The sequence below is a fragment of the Fopius arisanus genome, unplaced genomic scaffold (genome assembly GCF_000806365.1).
Source record: "Fopius arisanus strain USDA-PBARC FA_bdor unplaced genomic scaffold, ASM80636v1 scaffold00037, whole genome shotgun sequence".
Classification (NCBI taxonomy): domain Eukaryota; kingdom Metazoa; phylum Arthropoda; class Insecta; order Hymenoptera; family Braconidae; genus Fopius; species Fopius arisanus.
In genome coordinates, this window is record NW_011887776.1 from 551,943 (window position 1) to 578,127 (window position 26,185).

The window sequence follows — 26,185 nt, forward strand, 5'->3', positions numbered from 1 at the left end:
TGACCCTCTCGCTGCTGTTCTTCAGTATAAAACTTATTTTCTGTAATTCTCTCGTTCTGCATTTTTAATTATTTAAAAAAAAACAATCGATTGGATTTTTATATGATATTTTTGGAAATCTTGGCACCCGACGTGAATTCGCGGAGAGAAAAGTCTGATAAAAATAGAGATCCAACAAAAAATAAAAATTTACACAATGTTACGTAAAAAATATTAAACATAATGATTCGTCCAGTTGTTTATTAAATTCTGATGATTCCAGGAGAATCAACTTTTTCCGGAAATCTTAATATTTCAGATTTTTTTATTATATTTTTATAGAAATTCGGATTACGTGAAGCGTTCGGTCATTTTTTATTCAGTATTTTTCTCTTTGAATTATTATGTGTGGGATTAAAGTTGCTTGTGATTGGTGATCACGAGAGCAAAATTTATAATGGGTGGGGGTAACAGCGTGGTGCGAATGTGTCAAAGTCTTAAAAGTCTGTGATTCGTTTCGTGTCACTTATATCGTCAAGCCACGAATTTTCAGTGATTATTATTCGTGATTAATCAGGACATCCGTGGATATTGTTAATTTAAAAATTTCAATTAATTAAGATTGTGACGAGTATGAGTACATAATTATGAGCAATGCTGCGAGTGGAAAGAAAAAAAGATTTTGCTCGCGGAAATTTCGCGGAAATTACGCGTTCGTCATGAACAGATAATCCACTATTCTAAATTGTGAATCATTCATAAATTATTAAGGAGATCATTAATTCTTGTGTGAATTCAGTGGATACATTCCAGAATAAATTAATTTAATTTAAATTACGTGAGATCAGAGTAATTCTGGAGTGAAGTGGCGTGCAGTGAAAAATACACGAATGAATTTTAATAATTTTCATTTATATTTCGATACCGTCACCCTCAAATTCAGGTTTGTTCCTTAATTTTCCGCCATTTCACTACCACGTCATTAATTAATCCTTGAAAATACTGAGATGAATGACTTTTACCCGGCGTGCCAATTAATTTTCCCAGAAAAAGCTGCATCATAATTAATTTCTCAAGAATATTTTCAAAATACCCGCCAATAATAAACGACCTGATTTGCACTTCTTCTATTTCTCCCAGGTGATTCATGTCCTTTAAATGCATGTAATAATTATGCGCTGACATTTGCAATTACTACTCGACCCGAGTAATTTAATTTTTCCACTTTCTCCGGTGAATACCATTTTCCTCAGTTTCTCTTTCAATTACTTCTCGTGAGTATCGATTCTCTTTTTAAATTCTTCCTCAAATTTTGTAAGTGATAGAGGTAATTATTGAACCTCCGCTGGTCTTTGTAGATGAGTTCCCTCGGTCTAAAAACTCAAGTCTTTTCCACTCGTCGAGGATGCTGTGTCAGCAGAATATACTCCCGCTTGTTATGTTATCGTACTGCTACATATATACTACATGAATCTCAACTGTTACACATCCTTACATATCCCATCACCCCCAGTCTGAATAAAAAATTTAAATTATTAATCCAATTCGTTCTCTTGCAATAAACAAAAATAATTCATTCTTCTAAAAATGTCAGGTCGGAGTAAAATTTTCACCGCATCCCGGAATTTATTTCTTGTAAAAAAATTCTGGGAATTCAAGGAGAATTTTCTCTATCACTTTGCCCTCTCCTCTATTTTTATTTTAACGCGAGGCATTTTTTAAAGTTTGTTTCCGTGTATTTATATTGTTGCACAGAATTTAAAAAAAAAGTGACATCACTCCGTCTGCTAACGAAAAAGAATTACATTGTACGTGCCAGGCTTGAAAACATTAGCGAACATTTCCTTAACAATTATCTACAATGTTATTGTTCTTCCAGCGCTTTCGTTAAAATAATCGCAAAGTGATCAACTGCTGACAAGAATACATGGTTATCGTCACGTCTCGAGCCACAAAATATTCCGTAATAATTTATTTAAGCTGATTAGATACAGGATAAAACAATAGTATAATTTACTTTTATATTCGCGGCGATTGAAATTGAGTGACCGATGAATGCCTCACCTCTTATTCTAATAATTAATTATACTCAGAATTAATAATAAAAAAACAGCTAGCGCATTCCAAAATCGTTGCTTTCAATTAAAAAAAATTCATGAATCCATCTGTCAACCGTCGGCAGATCAACAAATTGAATAACAAATAGAAATAATCCAATGGAAATTAAAATAGTACATCAAGATTTCAGAAAAAATTATTGACATCTCAAAATAATTTCCGCGTACCCACCTCCAATCACACCCCAAAACCTCAACCTCCCAAAAACTCAGAAATCCCATCGATTCTCTCGATTCTCTCCTCTCCAAACATTGCAAAACATTAAATCCCACAATCGATTCTCCGACACGTCCCGAGCCTAAAACCCCGGTGCAAAAAAAAAGAAAAAGAAAAAAAAAGGCGGCATAAAAAACAATAAAATGTATTGCCCTTCATGACTTCTGAAATCGGAAGGAATTTCAGGAATGACAGACCACAGGGGTGGTATATTCAATGAGGGATGTGGAGAAAAAAAAAAGAGAGAAAAAGAGAGGGGGAAAAAAAAAACGTTGCCACAGGCACGAACTGGAAATTGGGATAGTTTAAAGCGCAACTTAAAATGCATGATCACACACAGAGGTGAAATAAAGTTTGAATGCATCTTTTAGTTTTTGGGGGGAGGGTGGGGGTTTGCTCTGGAGAATGATGAATCGTCGACGTAAGGCCCTGTGTTTTTGTCAACCCCTGGGGATGGGTGAGAAAAAGAGAGAGGGATGAAGTGTCCAAAAGGTGGATGGTTTTAACTCCGAGGACACAGGGATCGGTGGAAGGGATGGAAGAGACCGAGAGGGGAAGGGGTAGAAGACCAAAGGGGGTGGACATTAAGATGGGGTTCTCGGGGTGTATTTGGGGCGTATAACCAAAATGCTGTTCAAATGCATGGGGAGGAGAACCTTAACTGGCTCGGTGGGAGTTTTAGGGGGAGACAAAAATAAAAAAATAAAAATAGTAACATCAAGTTTTACGGATGTAGGTGAGTCCGATGAACAGGAGTTAAGCCGTTGTACGATTGCGAAGTCGCGCACCATTTCGTGTCCTGGACCCAACATACCCAACTATTCAATGTGTCACGAACTACTGAACGATTCAACAATGTGTCTCAACTCCTCTTTGTAAAATAATTCTCGTCTTTGATTTTATTTTTATTTTTCACTTGAGAAGATAATCATAAATTCAGGGATTAGTTATTGTACGTCGGATTAAAAGGATTTAGGTAATGGGAATTAATTACCAGTAATTGGTATTCCAGGGTTTAATTTTTTATTTAGTTTTTAATTTGTTTGGTGGATTTATTTATTTATTTAGACGTATTTACGTGGGGGTGATTGGAGATTATGTTTAATGTTAGAAAGGTAAATAGATGTCTGGGTTTTTAATTTCGGTTGACGATTTTAAGTTAGTGTCAACTCAAATTTGTATTTGGGTAAATAGGGAGATGTTGTTTGGGTTAAATATTGAAAAATTATAACCCTTTGGAGATGATTTACCTCGAGGATAAATTTTATCCTGGGGTTTATTTGGATAGCAGAGGTTGGTGGAACCTTGAGACAATATTAAATACTTGAATACTTCAGATTTTCAAACAATTTATCTTGTTTAAATATTTAACGCATAATTATGAATATTCATAACATTTTTTACACCATAAAAGGGTGTACCACAATAAATAAATATAAAAAATAATAAATAAATAAAAAATGATTATCAATTTATTATTTATTATAATTGATTTATTTATCTCGCAGTGACCGATAGGAATTCCGCATTCAAATGATTCTTCAAAAATCTCGGCCACCAATTCTTGTAAATTGGATTGAATTTTTCCGAAAAAAAGGCCTCCCTCACTTCCTCGGAAGTGGGGATTTCCCCGATTCAATCCTCGACCCGAGTTGGCTCTGAAAAAGGCATGCGCACCCTTGAGGCGCATCCAGTATTCACCACCGGATAATGATGAGCTGATTGAAACAAAAATCTGAGAGTACCAAGCAATCCACAATCCAAACATTCAGTCAAAATCATATAAAATTATAAAACCGAGATAAATAAAACAAAAAGGCTGTCGCAGGTTAAAACCGAGGGAATGTTTTGTCAATAGGCGCAGGTTCACTTGAAAATTCAAGGTGTAAAATAAATACAGAGGGATTGAACGTAGGCAGTGGCCAAATAGTCAGTCAGAGAACTTTTAAAACTTGCAACACATGTTTCGTATTAGATGTCGCCTACCTGTCTTCAGGGTTTTATTTCCTGACCCGTCTGCGCGCACCGGCTATTGAAATACGACCAATAGAACACATGTTTCCCATAAAAATTGGGATTTCCCCAAGATTATTTACAGGGCCATTTTCCCCTTTAGCCTTCATACTCCATTGGCAAAAAATTCACAAATTTTCACCAACTAGTCGTCCGAATATCTGAAAATTTCTAGATCTCGCATAATTTCTTTATCTCGCTGTCTCTGGTGCTCTCACCTCTTTCCGAGAGATTCTCCACTAAAATCTCATCCCTCCCTCTCCCACCCTCTTCCTCCCCCGCAGTCTCACCTCACTCTCCCCCCAATACCAGCACAAGGTAAATGCGCCATGTCTGTCTCCCCCAGAGCAACTCTCTCTCCCTCTCTCTCTCAATTTTCCTTCTCTCTCCCTAAAACCCATAGGAATACTCTATACCCTGAACAGTGTTGGTTCATACTCGAGCGTTTGCCCCGCACAAGGGTGGAGCCTATTCCACACCAAGGCCACAGTACAACCCCCTTTTGGGTCCATCACCGATCTTGAAAATCTACAACGAAAACGTGACACCCAAAGCTGGTACCAGTCGAGATACTCAAGTGCCAGTGATCGAATCGCCAGACTAACCCGCACCTTACAATTTTACTTTTTTACACAAATTGTTTTTTATAACCAAACGATTCCACGAATAGTTTGTAGTGCCAAATCGTGACGTGCAGTGAACACAAATTAAATTATTCTCTCAATAATCATCAGCACAAATTCGTGATAATAAATGAAATCCATAAATTATTAATCTCGTTATTCAAAAATAATTCATTATTGTTTATTGCTATCAATGGCACCGATGATTGAACGCCATGGACGCACCTCGAATGTCGTTCTCGCGAGTGATCCATACGTCGCGAGTTGGCGATACAAACAATCACTCCAAAGAAAAACAGTTCGTCTAGTCGAAGGTACACGTAAAATCCGTTATAATTTATTGTACACTCAAATTAGCCAGTAAATATACATATACATACTGTTGGCTTGACGGCCGGCCCTCAATGGGAGTTCTGCGAATTCTGTATGAGAAATTGTGTGTAACTGAGAGCCGTCGTCGAGGTGGATTTGCAACGCGGTGAGAAAGAGAGAAAAAATTGCACATGGTTTTGAAAAAAAAAAGGATACGACGTTACGGTCTATCACCAGGAGAAACTCTCACCTCTCGGTGTTGGTGTGACGATGCATGCACTGTGGAGAACCAGCCCCATCGAGACCTGAGGCCCTTTTGCCTTTTTTATACCTCTCCCATACTTCAATTATACACAGAATGTAGTTTCATTTTTTAAAGATGAATTATTCACGATAAATTTGCATTGTCGAGACGTTCGTTAGAGCATTGGAATTTTTTTTATGACGAGGGAGGGATGCTCTCTTATCCGCCTCGTTTCATCCCTCGTCTAGATTTTCTCCACTTTTAATAATGAGACATCGGTTGCGAGAAAAAGATTTCAAGTGAAACCGACAATTACTCCAGATGAGATTTGATATTATTCTGTAATAATAAACAATTCGATCCAGAGATGTAGATAAATTTATAGTTTAATTCTCCTGATAAAAAAAAACACTGGCAGTGAACTAGAAAAATTATAAAGACAAATTAATATGCGGAATCAGATAATGAATTTGATTTTGGACCTAGGTCACTGTGCCCAATCAGACACCGTGGACCTAAATTACAGCCACCACTTGGACCATCAAAATAATAACAACAATCCCCACGTGAGCAACAACAACGAGGAGCACTCGATAAATCCAAATCAGCACAATTGCATTGGCAATCCACCACAGGGCGGTGTAATGAAGGAGAAGAGTAAAAATGCTGCGCGTTCGAGACGCGAGAAAGAGAATACAGAGTTCCAAGAGCTCGCTAAATTACTACCACTTCCTGCAGCAACAACATCGCAATTGGACAAAGCAAGTGTCATAAGATTGACGACAAGTTACCTGAAGATGCGAGCGGTATTTCCAAACGGTAAGAAGACCAACCACGATGATACCTTGTTATTCCATTCACCAGGGGTACCATCCATTCTCTCAAACACCTCTTCACTATTAAATGACAATCGATGGGATATCCGAGACTTTTTAGTAGGAGGAGCAAAAAATAGCAGAGGAGAAGACGGCGATGACGCACCACATGAAGCATTAGTACTTCTGCTTCTTTTTTTTTTCCCTTTTTTTTTATTTTTTCACCCTCCCGCCACACATACCGTTTGCTTTGTAAGCAAAGCATGGGGGCTGTTGTTAAAGCGGTTACAATAGCACTGTGTCCCATCCTTTTTGTCGCGCCCTCTTATTCCTATACCACTTATTCCAAACTTGTAGACCGGCCTTACACGTCGTTTCAACTTCAAAACCCCAATTGAATTTCAAGTGGCCGCATCCCTCCGGAATAAACTGACAACCACCAGATACTAATGCGTCTTTATACCTTTGAGTTCGATTTAGGGTACCTTTTTTGGAGAGTTATGTCTAGCTTTCGTCGATTCTGGGGTACGTCATTTGGTTTTTTATCTTTTATCGCATTTAATCCGGAATTCGGTGGGGAATGAGAGAAATATTTGCGTATCCCAGTCTTCGGAATCTATTTGAAAAATTTTATTGATGAAACATTGAGTAAAATTCAAAATATCCTCGTGCTTGAAATGTAATTAATTATTTTTATAATTCATTAAATATCAATTGAATAAAAATATGGATTGAATAAATATAATTGTGAGGATAATTTCTTCAGGTTTAGGAACTGAATGGGGAGCGCCGACGCCGGCGATAAATGATCCTCGAGACGCAGCGATAAAAGAATTAGGATCTTATCTCCTCCAGGTACGTGAATAATTGAATAATTACTCACCCAGTAATTTCATGAACCTTTGTAAAAAAATTGTGTTGAAAGTTGAAATTATTTTCAGACTCTGGACGGATTCATCTTCGTTGTAGCTCCAGACGGCAAGATAATGTACATAAGTGAAACAGCGAGTGTTCATCTGGGTCTATCACAGGTTGAATTAACCGGAAATAGTATTTTTGAGTATATTCATCCAATCGATCATAACGAGATGCTCGATGTTCTGAGTTTACCTCTTCCTGGCTCAGGTCGTGCCTTTCCACCTCCAAATGCACGGGGTAATATCGAGCTCGAGCGTGCCTTTTTCCTCAGAATGAAATGCGTTCTGGCAAAGAGAAATGCTGGATTAGTAACATCGGGATGGAAAGTAAGAAATCATTTCTATCCCCTAGCTGCTAATGCCACCCTTCGAATTTTTCGAAATATTGGTGCAATAAAAGAGGGTAGAGGGGCGGGTGAAAATTACGTGTGATTAAGAATGGGGAGATCGAGAGCAGAGGGACAAGTATTTACTGAGCTAAATTGCTCAACATATGCTCATGGTTTTTCTACATTTATGGATTAAATTCTTCAGCCAATCGAATTAATTCATACGTATGATTTGGAATAATCAGGGGTTCTTTGTGGATTTCCGTGCGTGAGAGTTGACACTTGGGAGACATTCACCTCACTGCTTTAAAAAAATCTCCCTAACAAATTAATTCCATATCCGTCGTCATACGAGTACACCCGAGAATTTATAATTTTATTTTTTTTCTTTGGTCAAGTACCACTTGTTCTTACTCCCAGTATGTGCAGAGAAAAATTGAAAAATGCAGTCTACGTATTACGAGGCGTTGAAATTTTTACGCATCTGCGATGCAGATGCACATGCAAATTATCACTAGTGTCACTAGCTTTTATCCCCTTTTCCAATTACTCGTCTTGTTATTCCCCTTTATCCTTGGAAATTGCTAATTTTCAAGCACTTTTTCGCCACCCCACATTCTCACTGGATTCTAATGAAATTATTAACTCTACGTGGAACGATTTAAATATACAGATTTTTTTAATACAAGTCTCAATCATGAGAGAATCGGATAGAATGTAAAAATCGTTTGTAGTTTAATTACAAATTATCGAAACGCTCGAACAAATTATCGAATTATAAACAAATTAATCACTCGAACCATCGGGTGGATTTTTTGTTAATGTTTAATTGTTGTCTCTCCTGCAGGTGATTCACTGCTCTGGCTATTTAAAAGTCATAGCCCGTGGTCCTTCCTACGAGGAATATCAAACGATCGGTCTAGTTGCCGTAGGTCACTCACTTCCACCCTCAGCAATAACCGAAATAAAGCTTCATCACAATATGTTCATGTTCCGTGCATCACTGGATCTCAAACTCATATTTCTCGATGTCAGGTACGTACAATAAATAAATAAATTACCGATTATTTTTTGTTCATTACCAATCTCAAACTGCGCGGTGTAAATTTCAATGGGAAAATTCTTGATGGACAGCCATTAAAATCCGGTTCAAGTTACCCAGTTCAATATTCACCCACTGTGCATTACTACCGATTCTTTTTTTTTCCTGTCGTTTTTTTTTATTTCATCAACACCCAGAGTAAATAAAATCTGTCGCAGCAGCGCTGAAATGAAAACGATATCCACTGGGAACGGCGTCATGTGCTTCGTTATGTGTATTAAGTCGTCGAAAAAAAAAAGAGAAAATTGAAATGCAGGAAAAAATGACTAAATAAAGAGTATATCTGATTTCAGTGTGAAGGACCTCACGGGCTACGACCCCCAGGATTTAATCGAGAAAACACTGTACCATTACGTGCACGGATGTGATATTTGGCATCTTCGAGAGTCACATCAGATATGTAAGTCAAATTAATTCATTAATTTTTTAACTTGAAGAGAATAAGACGAAAAATACAATCAAATAATTTATATTATTATTATTTATGGGGTGCATGTAGTAAAGTTTCATAATTTACCATTTACCATTTACCATTTACTACATAGAACATAAAAGAGGAAAACTCAACACGATTAGCGCTATCGTTGTTTGAACAGACCCGCAGTTTGACGAGCATTAATCGGTGGAGCTCTCACTTCACCCTCTCTTTCCCTCAACAATTTTCATCCCCTCCTTTCCCTCGAGCAAATCCCACATAATGTTCTGCACGTGTGATTTTCATATCCCCAATATTAGGATTTTGTTATAATTTTTTCAAGTTCGATTCGTATTTCATCACCGCCGTTCAATCATGCAACGGTGAATAAATATTTTTTAATGAGGACGTAAATTTCTTTTCAATTCGTCGGTGACAACTTGAATTCATCCCGCTAGACGAATATTTTATATTAATTAGTCAATGGACGATTGATAGGAACACAGCTTTTTTTTTTTTAATGATTGCAGTGTTAATGAAGAGTCAAGTAACAACAAAATACTACAGATTCCTAACGAAGTCTGGAGGATGGGTATGGATGCAATCGTACGTGACAATAGTAAACAATTCCCGAAGTTCAAGACCACAATGTATAGTATCAGTGAACTACGTACTATCGGATAAAGAGGCAGCGCACTTGGTTCTCAATTCGGAGCAGAAGGCCTCAACAATACCAGGAAATCAGCCATCAGCTCCATTATCATCAAATTGTGGTATCTCCCGAGACATGGGAGTTGATGAATCCCAATGCAGTCCAAGTCCGCCATATCTCCAACGTGCCAGTGAACCCCAAGTAGTTGATTTTGCTGATACATCATACTCAAACACCGGTGAATACATGCCAGCACCAGCCCACATGAATCACTACCAGGCTAATTACCCAACAGCCCAGAACACAGCACACCAGGGCTCTGGTCCAGGAGGTGGGCCAAATATCCACGAGGACACAGCAAATTATTACCCATTAGAGCTTTTTTATCAATACGCTGCAATGACACAAGACGGTCACGGTCAGCCTCACCTGTTGCACCACAACAATCAGAATCTCCAACAATCCCAGTCTCAACAGCACCCAAACAGCCCCCAACATCATCACCATCAGAAAAAACCCCCGTACTCATCTCCATCGAGTTCTTGTGGTAGTTACGATGTCCCTGAGAGCTGTGCACATTTATCAAGTCCTCTGGCTAATACCGGGCCGTATCATCCAAATGTTCCCCACAATAATCACCTTCATCATTGCCATCCAATGCTGGATGATCACTCATCACCACCTGAGCCCTACAATGACTCGACCGTCGGTTACGTTCATCCAAGCTGTGCATTCAATGACAACAACAACTCGTGCTTCGTTGGTAATGGAACAAATTCATCAATGCAAAACCATCATCCTCACAATCCCCATAATCCCCACAATCCACATCAGACGTACTCACCGACAGCGGGAACGAGTCATCATCATCACGAGCACATACAGCACGTGGATGGTCCAATTTACACGAGTGTCATCGTTGAATCTCAGCAGTACAGCTCAAGTAGTGTTCCAAGTATACATCAGAGTGTTCATGGCCATCAGCAAGGTGTTATTAAAGGGGATTCACCTGGTGATGCTGCCACAACTGTTACGACAGCCCCAGGCAATTCTCCAACGACCAACAATACAACTTTTACCCCAACAACCCTCACCACTTCTGTAACAACTTCAAAATCTGAGCCTGTGTCACCAGTTTCAAATGGCAGCAAGTGTGATACACCCATGAATCTCATTGGTAAAACACCAATCTGTCAGGATAGAAATGATTTCTCAATGTACACCAAGTGCGATGATAAGAGTGTTCTTGATCGTCAGGGTATCACCAAGTATTCATTCATCGCTGGATTCTCGGGGACGTAATCCATTTATTCATTTTATTGTAATTGTCATTAGAGTTTTTATTATAGAAAGGAGAATGTAAGTTAGGAATGACTATTTCTCGCGCTGGCCGTGGGTGCTAGACATCCGACGTTATGATCACGTCACTAATTTTTATTTGGTAATATTGGTTGGAGATAAATTATGCTGTACATATGGAATTCGGCTGTATTTATGTAATTAAGTATAATATATTATTTTTTTTTATTTATTTAAGCTTATTTGTGAGTATGATTGAATCCTTGAATTGTGGTTTTCTCTTGATTTCGAATTATAAACCCCCAAGACTGACGGATCAACGAGTTTAATGACCAAAGAGCCATCGATTCGCAATTTTTCATCACAGGGTCCAAAAAAAAATAATAGAAAATCAACATTTATCTGTTTTTCATTAAAAAACGATATTTAACTGAACAATTTTCTCTGTACGTAAATAGAAATTAATCTCATTTATAGATGAAAATAAAACAACATTTGCATGAGTTCAATACAATAAATCATCTACACTCTATATCCACAATTGCGTAAATCAATGAATACTTAGGTGATAGATACATGTAAATAATGTAATGATGTATTATTTAAATGGAAAATACACGATATATTTTTGTTCGAAATCATTAACACGTGTTATCGTCAAAAAATTTTCATGGCAGAGGGGAAAACAATGACTGGAGTAATTGCTCTGTATGTGAATGTCGTATTCTGTGACTCGGGAGTTGTTAGGATTGAATAGCGCCTGGAGAAAGAAATAAAAAGTCTAGGACATTCGTTTCAAACCAGCATGGGGTTTGTTTGACACTGGTTCCAGGCACGTGGCATCATCGCCCAATTGTTCATTCAACTATCCAGCATCCGAAGGCCCGTCTCATTTTCAAACCGGACAAACGTTTTTTTTTTTCTTCATCTCCGAACCAATGAAACCAATGATGGCTGCCAAGTCACTGGTAATCATCCCTATTAAATTCTACTACGGAGGGCTTTCTCTGTAATTGGTAGGAAAATAAATGCCACGAATTGTCACCCCCGAGGGCTTTTTATGCGCCCATGTGAATTCATGTGAGCCGATGGACACGCGTTTCCCTCGTTAACTTCTTATATTCAATCTCAGGGGGTGTATTTTCTTTGTTTACTTGTCCCAGATATCTATTATTTCACGATATAAAGGAATATTTATTTTTAATTCCCATACCAACACTGCGACATGGAATACGACTGGAAATTCTTGCTCTTCCGTGATTTTTTTAAATAAACAAATATCTGGAAGAAAGTGTTATTATTTTTTTTTTTTGCAATTCAGCAATGGATTCTCAACTCCGTGGATCCCCTCTGAGTAAAAATCTCATCCTAGTTATGACTACTAATCCAGCAAAAATCCCCGAACATAACATGGGGAACCCCCCGGGTAAACACTTGACAGGTTGCGTGCACTGTGAAAGCACTGCAGACAGGAAAGGGGCATTTTCTTCAAGGACTTAACACCCATTCTCAGGATTATCATAATTTTTATTGATATTGAACAATTCAATTACGAAAAAAGGAGCAGAGTAAAATAAACCAAACAGCATTGATTGTCTCCAATAAAAAAATACAAACCTACAGAAATTTATTGACGTACTTCCGGGTGGTGGGTGAAGAAAAAAAAAAAACAATTGGTGTAAAATATACACGTATATAAAATGTTGTATACTTGATGTTGTATATGGAGGTATATAAAGCGGTGTGCGCAATCAGAGGGTGGAGTGAGGTCGACTGAGGGGTTTAGGAGGGTGTGGGAGGGGCTAGGGGGATGAGGAATAGAATGCTTTAGGCGTCACCAAGGTTACGGCACGTAACACCACCCACGACTGTCTTGCCCAATGTGTTTGCTCAATGATTTTATACCAATTATAGACTATCCCAAGCTCTTGCCTTGGCTGGTGCACAACTGGGTGCAGGCTCTCTTCACCCACCATTAAACCCGTCGCGTGTTACCCCCGTTGTTTCACGTTACATCGTGCCACTGCAACAACCCTCCAACCCCTCGCACTTATCATTATTTCTTTTTATAAATGGTATACATTCGTACAATAAATTTTTCATACCTATCTGTCGCTGATAATGTTAATAATCATAATAATAAATTATTGAATATTTAGTGGTTGTTGAAATGTCGCAAATTATTCGGAATTGATATTTCGGATGGAGCAATCAAAACAGTTTTTTATCGGTTTAATATAATGATATATTTTTATATGGCATTTAGGATTTATATAAAATATATTTTCATTCTTTTATAAATTATGAACAATAAATTACAATAAAGGATAGACATTCGTTTTTTTTTGGGATGAAGGTATAATATGGCGGGCGAAGAATAATTTGGAATTTTTGGACCACTTGAACAGCCATTGAAATTTATTAGGAATTTAAATATTCTTGATTTAAGAATGAATTAGATTCGAAGTCTACTTAGATTTCATGATTCAAGCGTTGAATACTAGATCGAATATTCATTCGTTGACGGGTTCTTTATGTGTGTGACACATGAGTAGATTCTTTAGATCTGATGCATAAAAAATGGATGATATACTTCAAATTCTTTGGACCTTCCCAAAACCTTTGGTCTTCTTTTATAAATTATGAGACGATAACTACAAGGACTCCGTACCACATTGAATTTTCTGACGTTTTGGGATAACATGAAACGTGACTAATAAAGAAACGATAAAATTTTTTCCTCCACGTCCTAATGACATTCACATAGATGAATCATTAACATGATTATGACGGTAAATATCTCGAAAGTGAAATTTTCAGAACTCAAATTTTCTCGACTTATTTTATAGCGACGAATATATATTTTAATTTATAAATTACGACGTACGATTTTTGTAAACAATATTAACAGCGGGGAATGTGTAAAATAATTCAGAATTTCGATCGAGCCTCCTGATAATTCCCATAATCATTCAACTTGGCGCTGAATGGTTGAGAAGGTACTAAATCACTTCCATTGTACATGGAGTATCCACGCCTTGACAGTTCTTCACCTGGCACAATCGTCGGATTTGAATAACAAAAATCTGCCATCATGTTCCTCTGACTATGCAAGCGATTCGATCTGATGAAAATATATTTTGATTTAAAAGCGATTAAAATCCCCAATCAAACGGGTGCTTATCGATATTATTCATTCTATCACTCACCGATCATGTGTGAGTCGATTGAGTTTGACAAGGATAACACCGACGAGAATCAAAAGAATGACAATACTACCACCACCAATTCCCCAGGTGATATAAAACCTCAGCCATATATCCTCAATGGTATCCTAAATATGATTAAAACAATGATAAAACATTTTTCCCTTAAAAACCAAACACCATCACTCACCATATCAATTTTTTATAATTTACTGAATCTCTTCACCACAAAAATTAACAATTCTCTTCACGACTTTGTCGTTCATGTGCGGTAGAATGAAAATTGTCAACTGTATTCCACCATTACTCTCTCGCTTCAGATCACCGAGAAATTCCTATCAGCCTTGTTATCATTTTCAGTGTATAAGATAGCCTTAGATACGTACACATCATGGCTGTACTTAATACCTGATTTCATATCGCATTCTTTTTTTTTAAAATCACATACTAATCATCAATCAACAGAGTTTAATAATCCCACGAAAATTACTCATTCGTTGTCTTCTGCAGTCACGTATGACGATCATGCGACTAAATTCCGTGATAATTTTCTTCCTCAAGTTGAGAATCTTCCAACTGTGTACACAATGCTAATTGACCTCGATAAAATTCCTTCCTCCTTTCCCCCCTCTCTTTTTCACTTAAGACAATCGCTTTGTAATAGCTCATTATCGGTTTTATACAGAGTCAACGGTTTCTCTCTGGTAAAGAGTGTAATCAGGGATTTTTCTCGTGAATATTTTGTGGGTCATGAGGTAATAAAAAATATAAGGCAGGATTATTATTGCAATGTTATAGACGTAGTAAGGAATTGGTCTGGTTGAGCCAAAAGGAGCGAACCACAGCCCCCGTCTCGTTGCATCTCTGATATGATGACTCAAGAAGCTCATTAAAATAATCCAACTGTAGTGCTCCATTTTTTCATTAGTCGAAACTTTCGATGTCAACAGCATTAAAGTCCAAAGTAGTATTGGAACTGTTGTCGAGTGTAAAAACGCTCGTTTGCTCAATCGAGTTGCGTCCTGAATAAAATTTTCATTTCATAACTCACAAAAGGAAATATTCTAATTCCATGAATTCAAATAAACGTTCTTTTGATTTATTGAATAGAGAATTTCATGTGTTCACTACTCACAGATAACTTCCAGCTCTTTGCTTGGATAAAATGATCTACATCGATGAGCGATGACATCAATGCACATGAAGTAATTTCTAGCAAATTCCTCATTACTGAGTGATTCAGTAAAAGAGTTACGATAATCCATGACAGACCGGCAATTAATGCATGTGTCACATTGTCGACAATTGCTCGAATTACTGCATGTGTTAGGTTGTCACTCAATCTGTCTCCAATTAAACAAGTTAAACCTAACAATATTGTAAAAATAATCTTGATTATTGGGTTTTTGTTGAACATGTTTTTTGTGGGTACACGTCAGTGTCAAATCACGAGACATAACCTAGACTGATAACAATAACAAACCAATGGATAAAATGAATTCCTCGATTACCAATACGAGGTGGGAGTTCTCTGGTACTAACGCGTTGAAGAGGTTCCGGTTTTAATTTGATTAATAATTTTGAATCATTCAGGAATAATTGAGGAGTGAAAAATTATAATTTAGGAATTAACCCCGGATTCGATGCGCCATCTTCTTCAGGGGGTGACATCACGTTCCTCGAGTTCTCCAAGCCCCCATTCATAACCTCTGTGTTAGTTTACTCCTTTTAAGACTTCGTAGATCTCTCAGCTATTCATCACTCAGTCAGCCCCAAGTGTCTCCAATTTTCCCAAATATTGTTGTAAGCACATTCTCGATTTTGAAGTGAATATGGCTATTCAGTGAATAATTTAATTGAGAAATCAGTGAGTTGATCAGTTAATTGAAAGTTATCACAATGACAACACCAGCAATAAGTGGTCAGAACCTGCTTCGTCCCACGGGGCTGCAGTGCAAGGATCTCCATGAGTACTTGAAATCTGGGCCTCCAGAGGTGTTGGAAAAATTGTATCACAATCCACCGATATGTCTGGCGGTTTTTCGTGAACTTCCAGTCATTGCCCGACACTATGTCATGCGTCTTCTATTCGTTGAGCAGCCGGTCCCCCAAGCTGTCATCGCATCCTGGTGCTCAAAGCTACATTCTGAAGAGCATCAGAGAGTTGTCCAGGTTCTCAATGAGTTGAATATTTGGAAAGAGGCATCTATACCTGGGGGCCTGCCTGGCTGGATCCTCAATGCTACTTTCAAGAAAAATTTGAAGATCGTATTACTCGGGGGTGGTAAACCCTGGACAATGTCCAATCAGTTGGAAACTGATAGCAAACCTAGAGACATTGCTTTTCTCGATTCGTATGCCTTGGAGAGATGGGAGTGTGTGCTGCATTACATGGTGGGATCCCAGCAGCAAGAGGGTAAAGCTTTTAATTGTCGTGGGTATTACGAGTTTCTCGTTATTGATCTCTTATTGTCATTTTTTGGGCCTTAGGTATTTCAGCGGATGCTGTCAGGATACTGCTCCATGCAGGCCTCATGAAACGTGATGAAGAAGATGGTAGTCCTGTTATTACACAGGCAGGATTTCAGTTTCTCCTTCTGGACACAGCATCACAAGTAATTGATCAAATTAGTAATTAATCTTTCATGACATGGCTCACATGACAATTTCAGATAAAAGAGCTGAAATAATATCGATGAATATAAAGAATCTTGTGTGATGTTGCACAGGTATGGTACTTCATACTCCAGTACTTAGATACCATTCAAGCCAGAAGTCTCGATCTCGTCGAATGCCTCACTTTTCTATTCCAATTAAATTTTTCAACACTTGGCAAGGATTATAGTACGGAGGGAATGTCAGAAGGATTGTTAACATTTCTGCAGCACTTGAGAGAATTTGGTCTTGTGTATCAACGAAAACGCAAGGCTGGCAGGTTTGAAAAAATATTTAACAGTAAATTGCTCTCAAAATAATCCATTATGAATAACATTTACATTTTTTTTTAGATTCTATCCAACGAGATTGGCGTTGAATATTGCAACGGGAAAGAATAAACCACTCGTGAGGGATATCGAGAAAGAGGGCTATATTGTAGTAGAAACAAATTACAGAGTCTACGCGTACACAAATTCGAACCTCCAAGTGGCTTTACTCGGTCTCTTCTGTGAAATGCTCTACAGGTAAACATCAGCGAACTTTAATTCTCTCACGCACACGTCATACAAAGAAAAATAATAGTATTTATTCCTCAGATTTCCGAATCTAGTTGTATCCATATTAACCAGAGACTCAGTGCGACAAGCATTGAAGAGTGGAATAACTGCAGCACAAATAGTCGGGTAATTGCCACTCGATTAAAAAATCATTCTCCATACATGATTAAAAAAATCCATTGATTTACTAAATTACTTCTAATAGTTATTTGCAGCAGCATGCTCACAGTAAAATGATTGAGACAGGTCCCCCAACACTGCCCCCAACAATCGTAGATCAGATAAAACTCTGGGAAAATGAGAGAAATCGTTTCTCCTTCAGTGAAGGCGTTTTGTATAGTCAGTTCCTGTCAGAAACTGACTTTGTCGTACTTCGAGATTATGCACTATCTATTGGGGTTCTCATCTGGCAGAGTGATAGGTAAAATTATCGATAATTGCAATTGAGCGTAAATAATTATGGACAATTATTTGTTTTGCAGAAAACGAACTATGGTTGTTACCAAAGTCGGTCACGATGATGTCAAGAAATTCTGGAAACGTTACTCAAAAGGCTCAAACTGACAGAATTGGTCCAAATGTATAGAATAAAAGTATGAATAAATTATTTTTTAAATGATTCATGCTGTTTCATAATGGGAAAATTCACTCTCGTGTCAGCGTTGTGGGGCTGCTTTTGGTTTTGGCATTTTTGCGAGTAAACTTTGGATCTCCTTCTTCTCGTCGTACGTTTTCCACAGCTCATAGAGATTTATTATATGTCGTGCGATCTCCTGGATTTTTTCCATATCCGCATTCAACTCGGCGAACCATGACTTCAGATCTTTTTGAAGTATTACACATGCAATTTGCAGGCACCCTGATATTAAAAAAAATTATGATCCGCCTATGAATTGATTAAATGATTAAATATTTGAATGATTAAATATTTATCATTACCTATGGCTATTTGATATGGAGGATAGAGCAGACAGACATCTGTCCTTAAACTATCATTGATTATTCTCCACGCAAGCGTTAATAATTGATCGTCAGGCCCAACATCCTGGATCAAAGTCAGGAGTGGTCTATATGGTTGATAAACAATGAGGCAGCAATCGAGATGCTCTAGAAGGTAAAATTCGCACTCCAAAATATGATTCGTGCGATACGGAAAATCTTGAGTGTAAGCATAATTGAATTTATTCTTAACTGAAATCAGGTGAAATAAATTGATATAATACATTGAATAATTGTCATGACCAGACGAGTTATTAGATTTATATTTGATAAAACTCACCTACAGTTTGACAGGTGGTAATTAGACGAGTATTGGAAATGACTCCAAACTCTTCAACTTTAGATGCCAGAAATACAGAAGTCGGAGCTAGTAGCAATGGATCAATGCATTTTAAACTATTGCGAGCATAGAAACGTTTGAAATAAACAGTTGCTGTCGCTATCACCTGTTGCCTCAATTTCAACTGCTCACCTAGTACTTGGATCACTGAAAAAAATATCGTATGGAACTCATCCAGCCTTATTGATTAAAATCCCATGATGTACTCACAATTTGCAAAAAATATGAACAACTTCTGATATTCTTCTTCGGTGAGGATTGAGATGTCGTGTTGACGTTCTCTAACCAAGTCTTGCTTATCCAGTAGCCACTGCTGGCTGTCAAATTTTAATATCAAAGTTTTCAGTACAATTATATTATATTAAACAATTTGTTTTTTGAAATCCATGGATTATGTGGGGGAAATAAATAATTCTTACTGATGAGAGCTCTGCCAAAAATTCCCAGCCATTCTCTGGAGCTAGAAATCACCTGATGAGGTTACGATTTTTCCATGGACCATGCACAATTATCATTTGAATCTTTCTCCCGAATTTATGGCTATTGGAGAAGTTGTACAATTTTTTTGACTGTTAGATATAAAAGTATTTTCATTCCCATCGATTTGTTTTCAATGCGTAATCGTAATGTTGCTAGTCTGTTATTGAAATTGAGTGGGAAAAAAATTGTAGAGTGAAATTCCCAAAGAGGATTGACTAGAGTCTCAATTCTGGGGGTTGGAGTGACCCCAGCGGCATCGTAGTACTGCACCCTAAGAGAGGGAGGGCGCAACACGCAATGCTTTTTTTTTATTTGTTTAACCGACAATTATCAATTACAAAAAGTGAAAAAAATATCGTCATGACTTCTCTCATCTTTTTTTTTTTAATTGGACAAATTGGAAGAATCCCATTTTTTCCAAGACATTTTTCCAAAAATAACACCTGCCAATCGCAAATTAAATCCTATTGCATCGAAATTAAAATCATAAAAAAAAAATGTTTTCAATCCAAAAAAGTTAAAATTCAAAAAATGGAATTGTCAAAATTGTCGAATTCCACAAAGGAAATATTGAAAAATAATGAATTACCAATTAACAATAACCCATATAAAAAAAATGTGCAATCAATAAAACATCAATACCGTAAACAGTGACCGTAAACAATAAGGTAGAACATTGGATAATGAAAAATGTAAAAAGTTGGATGGATAGACGTATGGAAGTGTCACTGGGCAAGCGTAGAATGCCTTAGAATCCAATTGGTATGTACCCTGTTATAGGCGCTATAACCCAACCGAAGTGGTGGTAGAAAAGAAGGAAGATCCATTGGAGAGATGGATATAGAGAGAAAGGATTGGTGAGTACTGGTGAGTACTGGTGAACGATAAGGAGGACAGAGGGGAAAAGAGATGGATGGATATAGAGTGAATGCGGTGGGAAAATTGAGTTGGAGTATAGGCCGAGGAAAGCAAGGAGCCAAGAGCAGCGTGAGCGCCTAGAGGGAGGAGCAGCAGCCAAAGCGCTGTGCTTCCTGTTGTTGGTGTGTTAGCCTAAAAAAAAAAAATACATTATAAAATACCTTGAAATACTGTACGGTTGTTACCAACGACCGAATGTCTCCTCAATGCGACGAAAATGGTGAAGTGTGGAGTAAAGTGGGCATTGAGTAAGGCCTTGGACATCTCAAATCATGACAGAGGCCTCAGACGAGTAAGTCAATCATTCATTACAGCATTTGTTTCATTTTTTACTCTTTCCCTCGTTCATTCCCTCAAAATTTCAAGTCAATCATTGGATGAGAAGCTCATATTTTAATTACTCATCAGTTTAAATTCTTAATTCGTCTCCTCAATCATAACTGGAGTTATAGTTCAGTTATTTTAGTTTGGGTGGTTGGAGTCGGAATGGAATTGGAGTTGTGTCGGTGTTATTTTGAATTATTATTATTTTTTCTTCACGTCTCAGCCTTGAACATCATCGTCAAACGGCAAACAGGGGTAACATTACCGATCGTTCTCTCTCTCCATCAACGGGTATACACCCACATCTACACGGATAGACACACACATTTGACGATTGTCGAGTCTCTATGTTAAATGTGTCACACACATTGTTGGGGCATTCATGAAGAGAAGTCATGCGCGGGTGTTAGTGCGTGTATGCACGTTGTCCGTTCATTCATCGAATCGATGTCAATGCGTACGCCTGTTTCCATTGTATTTCTGTCAATCATTATTCTCTCAAATATTTTATCATTAGTTTAATCATTGAGGTGTGATTAAATGCGGGGTCAATTTGAGGCGTGTATTATCATTAACACGATGCATTCATGTGTCGATCCGCGAGAATTCTTTGCGTTGTACGCCAACTGACCTGAGTGATCTAATGGAGTGTGCCAGTCCAGGGTATGGGCGTATATCAGCCTTCATTATTATTGAATTTTATCATTATTATGAGCGTACTATATACCGTCTCGGTAGTGGTTAACCACACTGGTTTATTGATTGCTCGTTTATCATTATTTTACAGTGGTAATTATCTGGTGAGGGTCCGGGCCCAGGTGATGACGAGGGATGATAGCTCTGGTGGATGGGTACCACTCAGTGGCGGTGGATTGGCCAATGTATCTGTCAGACGTAGGGCTGCATCAGGTGGAAGTTGTAGTACTGCTACTGGGGCCAGTAGTACCACATCCAGCACAAATCCAACTGCTGGATCATCACCGAGTAATAATCCAGCACCAGTTGCCATTAGCCAAAGCCATGGAACGTTGAGCACATCACCTCCTAGTACAGCTAAAAGAAGACACGAGTATCTTATTTATGGGAAACGAATTACTGATCAATCGGTATGAAGACAATTCAATAGGCAATCGTAAAAAAAAAATTACACAATCTTGGGGAGATGGCAAAATTATTCAATTCGAGGGATCCATTTTTTTTTTCACTTGCAGGTCGTTCTCAGCTGTACGATAAAAAAAGATTTTCAGTACAACAAAGTTATGCCGACATTTCATCATTGGCGCACTGGAGAAAAAAAATTTGGACTCACCTTCCAAACAGCCGCTGATGCAAGGGCTTTTGACAAAGGTGTACGAACAGCAGTTGAAGAACTTCTGGAAGGTGATATAAAAATGAGATTATTTTTCATTCATCAAGACATGATTTTATTTGTCGATCTCTATCCGTATTTCAAACAATTTTTTTCCTTCCTTATAAATCTGCTGCGTTTTGGATTAATCATTGCGGTGAGATTCATTATATTAACCTAATTGTTGTCATGTTGAGAATAACTAATAGACTCGATAAAGGAAAAAATAAAAGAGTACAGGGTAATAATTGGATTTTGTTGCTCTTCAGGTCTCGCCAATGCTACATTAAATGGTGGACATCCAGACGTTGGTGATGAGAGTGTATTCATGACTGTTAATTTACCAGTGGAGCCCCCAGATCCACGTCAATCGTCAGATCAAGGTCGTGGAATAGTTCGTGTACCGAATTATCATTCCCAGTGTAGCGACATAGCAGATGCCCACAAATCAATTCATTACATCGGTAGTGAGCCATCAAGCAAGGTTGTACCGCCACACCATCATCCACTGGAGTCAAGTGGTGATGTGGGTGTTGACAATTGTCCTTATGTGCAGTTGACGAGTCTCAATCATGATTACCTGTATCCAGTGATCGATGATCACAAAGGCAACAATTCAACAGAGCGTCGTACATCGAGTGATTCACTCAAGAAGCCCGACATTATAATATCACAGCCGAGTAAAAATTCCGACAAATTGCGTGGCAATTGTCGATTACGATGTAAACATTGTCAACAGACGTATGGAGAGCATGATAATCCACGTGGTGCATGTGAGTACGCACCAGATTTGATAAGCAAAGGCATTGCCACGGTATCGTGTCTCTTGTGCGCAAAGTGCATGTTGTATCACTGTATGAGTGATGCTGAGGGTGAAAATTCACAAAATCTTGAGCACAATCCGTGTACCTGCAGTACTGAGGATGGATGTGGTAGACGATGGTTTGGCTTGGCACTTTTGTCTCTCATAGTTCCGTGTTTATGGTTATATCCGCCATTGAGAGCAATTCACTGGTGTGGTATGGCCTGTGGCATATGCGGTGGACGTCATCATCCGATGGAATAACTGGAGGAACCCTTTGATATCTCTGGGCCGTTCTCGATTGAGCCGCACTATATGGCAGCGATGCCTAGTGGGGCTGTGGCTAATGTTTATGAATGCCACGATCTAAGTATGGGCCGGTGTCAGAGATACCAAAGGGGCAGACAGTTACCAGTTCATGCGCTTATTCATCAACGTCACCTGTAATCAGCGTTATATCCAGGGTAAACGGTTTATTATTTTCATTGGTTCACGCAATTTATTCATCTCTTTTGCTCATTTTTTATTACTTAATTATCTACATTTTTTCACACATTTATTGGGGGAGAGTTCAATCAGTCAGGGCCGTGCAGAATTTAACATATTTATGCTTATGTTCGTGCCTTTCTCATTTGGTTGGAAGGCAAATTATCACACGCGGGTGGCTTCGAGTCGAATCAGCAAGGCCAATTCAATGTTAGATAATTAAGTTGTCCAGAATGAATGTCATTGGTGGCTCGACACTCGCACCGACCTTGACTCAACTTTTGCCAAATTTAAAATAGTTGGGCTTTTGGTCATTGATAACAGCAAACGAATATCTCCGTGGAGAGTACCTCTAATTAGGGGTGACGGTTTCCATTATAACGTTCACTTCCTTGTTGTATCATTTTTCTTTTTCTTTTCCTGACAATCAACCCCATGTTATTCTATGGATCATCATCTTTCAATTTCTTTTATATTTTTTTCATCTTGTGGATACATAGTGGACGTCTGTTATGTATGTTTCAAAATTTATGTGTAGATGAACAAGCAAGATAAGTCAGAATAACTGTTTTCCCATTACAACTTAGATCATTGTCGGATGTGTGGACGTTAAAGAATATATATTTTCCTTGATTGTTGAAAAAAATCACCAAGAGCAGCAGAGCAGTTTTATTCCCCGCTCTATGTTTCCAGTATTCTCGATAATTCCCTCGAGCTTTTGGTGTAATTCACGTGCATGACAACCCAGAGATACGAATTATTGGAGGACTGGAGCAATAATTCCTGCTCCAGTCAATCCAGTAATGATTTCTCGATAAATTTGTCTTTTGTTGTTTTGATGTATATAAGACACGAAGACAAAGAATTAAAAATAGTCCAAGGGGACAAATAGAACAAGTAAGAAGAAACTTAGAATGAGTCATTAAATTCATTGTTTACTTCCTGTGGATGATTTTTCCATTTCTTCCATTAATTTTTTAACGTTTGTAATTGCAAGTGGAAACACGATTGAGCTTTAATATCGCCCAACACTGATTAAAATCCAGAAAATATAGAGAAAATCTGATCATAAGAAACAGAGACGATATTACGGAAGAATAAACCTGATCGTTAATTCTAAAAGTGTTTAGCGAGGATATTTTTACGTTTATTGATTTAATCACTAGGTGAGAATAAATAAAAGGCGATGGAAAAATTCCAGGGTAATTGTCGTAGATGAAAAATATAATCCATGCATTGAATATATAAAATCAACGATGAACCACATTCGATTGAAATTGACAAAAATAAAAGAGATACATATTTATTTAATTGGTTGAACGACGGAACAAGTTATACTGACATTTATCCTAGCACTAACGTATACAAGGAGAGTAAAGAAAATTAACGATTGCGAGAGTAAGTGCTGAAGCTTTTTTAGATTAAAAGGAAAAATAATAATTAAAAAAAAAAAAGAATGTTAGTGTATTCGATTTTATATTGACTTTTTTACAGTTTTGTATATTCAAAAAGTGCCAGTGTATTCCTGAAGGCTCAGAGGAGTGCACTTTGACACTTTTTGCTTTAGGATAACACGTGTAGTGGTAAAAAAAAAAACGTTACTTTGTACACTCGTATGCGCACCCCCATGCACAATCAATAATACAACTTTAGTTGATTTGTCGAGGATAAAAAATATATATATATAAATTCAATGATTTTCTGTGGAAGGAATTAGATACATTGACAAGAGAGAGAAAAATGAAAATATTCAAGAGATGAAAACAATACCAAGATTAATTAATAAGTGAAAAATGTGGGAAATAGTCGAAACATTAAGCCAATGGGATATAGCATGCATCCAGGGTAATTATTTTTTCATCAGTCATTAATCCATGAATTTGACACCCAGCCATATATTTTCTTTTTTATTAATTATATAATCTGCTAAGCGTTAATGTTTGATTTACCATGCAGAGGCAAGGTGAATAGAATTACGAGAAAAGCGTAACACGGAAATGAGATATTTTTGTGATTGACACACACCAACTGAATGAATTTAATTGCTCGATTCGAAGATACGATGAGACACTGATATCGTTATAAGATCACTTAAGAAATTACATTTTTCTTGATTATGTATATATAATGTATTATTTTACTGCCATAACTAACGGTTGGTTTAATCTTTAGAATATCACGTTTTCCTATGTCCAGTTTCACATTTGTACTAATTTTGAGTATTGAATCGTGAAATATATTGTATTTTCTCAATTGTAGACAATGGCGACTAGGGAATGAAATGAGAGTGAAAAGGAGAGAGAAACTCATGTTTTAATTTGTGAATAAGTACAAAAGCTATTTTCCCAATAAGTCCATTTGTGATGACTACCAAATGTGGATACCTGTTTAATCGTCTTGAGTATTCCTCGTGGATTCCAATGTCAATCCCAGATGATAGAGATTTAAAAAGAAGCGACAAAAATAATAAGGTAAAAGAATGAATAATTAAATCACTAAATAATTAAATTAACGAAATGTCTAAAGATAATGATAATTGTTAAGTGAGGAGCACCGGATGAATGTGCAAATGTGATTTGAGCGAATGGGTTTTCTTCCTACTAATTTAAATTGCTTCCTATAAAATTTATGAATGATCATTTAACCATGCGACGAATGAAAATAATAAAAGATAGTGTTTAATAATAAATACATGAATGTGTCTATAATTAGCATACCAATTCACGTTAAATATATTTACTATTACGGCTGGAATGATTGTGAATAAAAGATGATGATAATGATAAAACAAATGCTGCTATTGCCCATGCAGAAAAGTTAATGTAAAAATTTACAATGAACAAAGCGAAGTTGATAGAAAAATGGTATTCAAGGGGGAATACATATTAATTGCAAACATTATCGTCGAGTTTAAAATCTGCCACTGACGAATTAACAATAAAAAATGATAAACGTTGAAAAATAATAATGATTGAATGATTAAAGATTAAATATAACTTTTAAACGTGGCAGTGCTGCAGTGTCATGACCTTT

At 37.4% G+C, this 26,185-nt stretch overlaps 6 protein-coding genes across 12 annotated transcripts; 3 read left to right on the forward strand and 3 right to left on the reverse strand.

The window, feature by feature from the left end:
- The first annotated feature begins 506 nt into the window (after positions 1-506).
- On the forward strand, positions 507-11,604 carry LOC105266269 (protein single-minded). 4 transcript variants are annotated; one of them, XM_011304274.1, is made up of 7 exons: positions 507-922; positions 5,992-6,324; positions 7,087-7,175; positions 7,262-7,564; positions 8,414-8,601; positions 8,962-9,068; positions 9,614-11,604. In XM_011304274.1, exons 2-7 carry the CDS (start codon positions 6,150-6,152, stop codon positions 11,035-11,037), a joined length of 2,286 nt encoding a protein of 761 aa, XP_011302576.1. In that variant the 5' UTR covers positions 507-922; positions 5,992-6,149; the 3' UTR covers positions 11,038-11,604. The 4 variants fall into 4 exon arrangements, with proteins under 4 accessions (XP_011302576.1, XP_011302573.1, XP_011302575.1 ...); XM_011304271.1 differs by lacking the exon at positions 507-922 and adding an exon at positions 4,598-5,263; XM_011304273.1 differs by lacking the exon at positions 507-922 and having other exon boundaries at positions 5,487-6,324.
- A 1,830-nt stretch (positions 11,605-13,434) lies between these two features.
- Positions 13,435-14,860, reverse strand: LOC105266270 (uncharacterized). The gene is made up of 3 exons (XM_011304276.1): positions 14,431-14,860; positions 14,244-14,368; positions 13,435-14,158 (listed from the first exon to the last, which is right to left on the reverse strand). The coding sequence occupies exons 1-3, from the start codon at positions 14,431-14,433 to the stop codon at positions 13,966-13,968; spliced, it is 321 nt and encodes a 106-aa protein (XP_011302578.1). The 5' UTR covers positions 14,434-14,860; the 3' UTR covers positions 13,435-13,965.
- Positions 14,861-14,897: 37 nt separating this feature from the next.
- On the reverse strand, positions 14,898-15,682 carry LOC105266273 (transmembrane protein C5orf28 homolog). The gene is made up of 2 exons (XM_011304279.1): positions 15,376-15,682; positions 14,898-15,262 (listed from the first exon to the last, which is right to left on the reverse strand). The coding sequence occupies exons 1-2, from the start codon at positions 15,655-15,657 to the stop codon at positions 14,918-14,920; spliced, it is 627 nt and encodes a 208-aa protein (XP_011302581.1). The 5' UTR covers positions 15,658-15,682; the 3' UTR covers positions 14,898-14,917.
- A 442-nt stretch (positions 15,683-16,124) lies between these two features.
- On the forward strand, positions 16,125-18,074 carry mrn (general transcription factor IIH subunit 4 marionette). The gene is made up of 7 exons (XM_011304278.1): positions 16,125-16,656; positions 16,731-16,855; positions 16,970-17,175; positions 17,249-17,422; positions 17,495-17,581; positions 17,661-17,876; positions 17,938-18,074. The coding sequence occupies exons 1-7, from the start codon at positions 16,140-16,142 to the stop codon at positions 18,017-18,019; spliced, it is 1,407 nt and encodes a 468-aa protein (XP_011302580.1). The 5' UTR covers positions 16,125-16,139; the 3' UTR covers positions 18,020-18,074.
- On the reverse strand, positions 17,883-19,494 carry CycC (cyclin C). Its single transcript, XM_011304277.1, has 5 exons — positions 19,214-19,494; positions 19,005-19,111; positions 18,735-18,941; positions 18,395-18,646; positions 17,883-18,314 (listed from the first exon to the last, which is right to left on the reverse strand). The coding sequence occupies exons 1-5, from the start codon at positions 19,243-19,245 to the stop codon at positions 18,112-18,114; spliced, it is 801 nt and encodes a 266-aa protein (XP_011302579.1). The 5' UTR covers positions 19,246-19,494; the 3' UTR covers positions 17,883-18,111.
- Positions 19,495-19,928: 434 nt separating this feature from the next.
- On the forward strand, positions 19,929-26,114 carry Spred (Sprouty-related protein with EVH-1 domain). Of its 4 annotated transcripts, XM_011304284.1 has the most exons (5): positions 19,931-20,484; positions 21,304-21,622; positions 21,728-21,896; positions 22,134-22,637; positions 25,412-26,114. In XM_011304284.1, the coding sequence occupies exons 1-5, from the start codon at positions 20,465-20,467 to the stop codon at positions 25,423-25,425; spliced, it is 1,026 nt and encodes a 341-aa protein (XP_011302586.1). In that variant the 5' UTR covers positions 19,931-20,464; the 3' UTR covers positions 25,426-26,114. The 4 variants fall into 4 exon arrangements, with proteins under 4 accessions (XP_011302585.1, XP_011302586.1, XP_011302583.1 ...); XM_011304283.1 differs by having other exon boundaries at positions 19,929-20,484; positions 22,170-26,114; XM_011304281.1 differs by having other exon boundaries at positions 22,134-26,114.
- The last annotated feature ends 71 nt before the right edge of the window (positions 26,115-26,185 follow it).

Excerpts from the sequence above, each read along its gene's own strand:
- LOC105266269 (XM_011304271.1), top strand. The coding sequence starts at position 5,143 with ATGGCACCGATGATTGAACGCCATGGACGCACCTCGAATGTCGTTCTC. Across the intron at positions 5,264-5,991 it reads AACAGTTCGTCTAGTCGAAG|GTCACTGTGCCCAATCAGAC; the intron begins GTACACGTAAAA and ends TTTTGGACCTAG. Across the intron at positions 7,565-8,413 it reads TAGTAACATCGGGATGGAAA|GTGATTCACTGCTCTGGCTA; the intron begins GTAAGAAATCAT and ends TCTCTCCTGCAG.
- LOC105266270 (XM_011304276.1), bottom strand. Across the intron at positions 14,159-14,243 it reads AATCGACTCACACATGATCG|ATCGAATCGCTTGCATAGTC; the intron begins GTGAGTGATAGA and ends TATTTTCATCAG.
- LOC105266273 (XM_011304279.1), bottom strand. The coding sequence starts at position 15,657 with ATGTTCAACAAAAACCCAATAATCAAGATTATTTTTACAATATTGTTA. Across the intron at positions 15,263-15,375 it reads CAAAGAGCTGGAAGTTATCT|GACGCAACTCGATTGAGCAA; the intron begins GTGAGTAGTGAA and ends AATTTTATTCAG.
- mrn (XM_011304278.1), top strand. The coding sequence starts at position 16,140 with ATGACAACACCAGCAATAAGTGGTCAGAACCTGCTTCGTCCCACGGGG. Across the intron at positions 17,176-17,248 it reads CGAAAACGCAAGGCTGGCAG|ATTCTATCCAACGAGATTGG; the intron begins GTTTGAAAAAAT and ends ATTTTTTTTTAG. Across the intron at positions 17,877-17,937 it reads CTCATCTGGCAGAGTGATAG|AAAACGAACTATGGTTGTTA; the intron begins GTAAAATTATCG and ends TTTGTTTTGCAG.
- CycC (XM_011304277.1), bottom strand. The coding sequence starts at position 19,245 with ATGGCTGGGAATTTTTGGCAGAGCTCTCATCA. Across the intron at positions 19,112-19,213 it reads TTTTGGCAGAGCTCTCATCA|CCAGCAGTGGCTACTGGATA; the intron begins GTAAGAATTATT and ends AAAATTTGACAG. Across the intron at positions 18,942-19,004 it reads GTTCATATTTTTTGCAAATT|TGATCCAAGTACTAGGTGAG; the intron begins GTGAGTACATCA and ends TATTTTTTTCAG.
- Spred (XM_011304281.1), top strand. The coding sequence starts at position 20,465 with ATGACAGAGGCCTCAGACGA. Across the intron at positions 20,485-21,303 it reads ATGACAGAGGCCTCAGACGA|TGGTAATTATCTGGTGAGGG; the intron begins GTAAGTCAATCA and ends ATTATTTTACAG. Across the intron at positions 21,623-21,727 it reads AACGAATTACTGATCAATCG|GTCGTTCTCAGCTGTACGAT; the intron begins GTATGAAGACAA and ends TTTCACTTGCAG.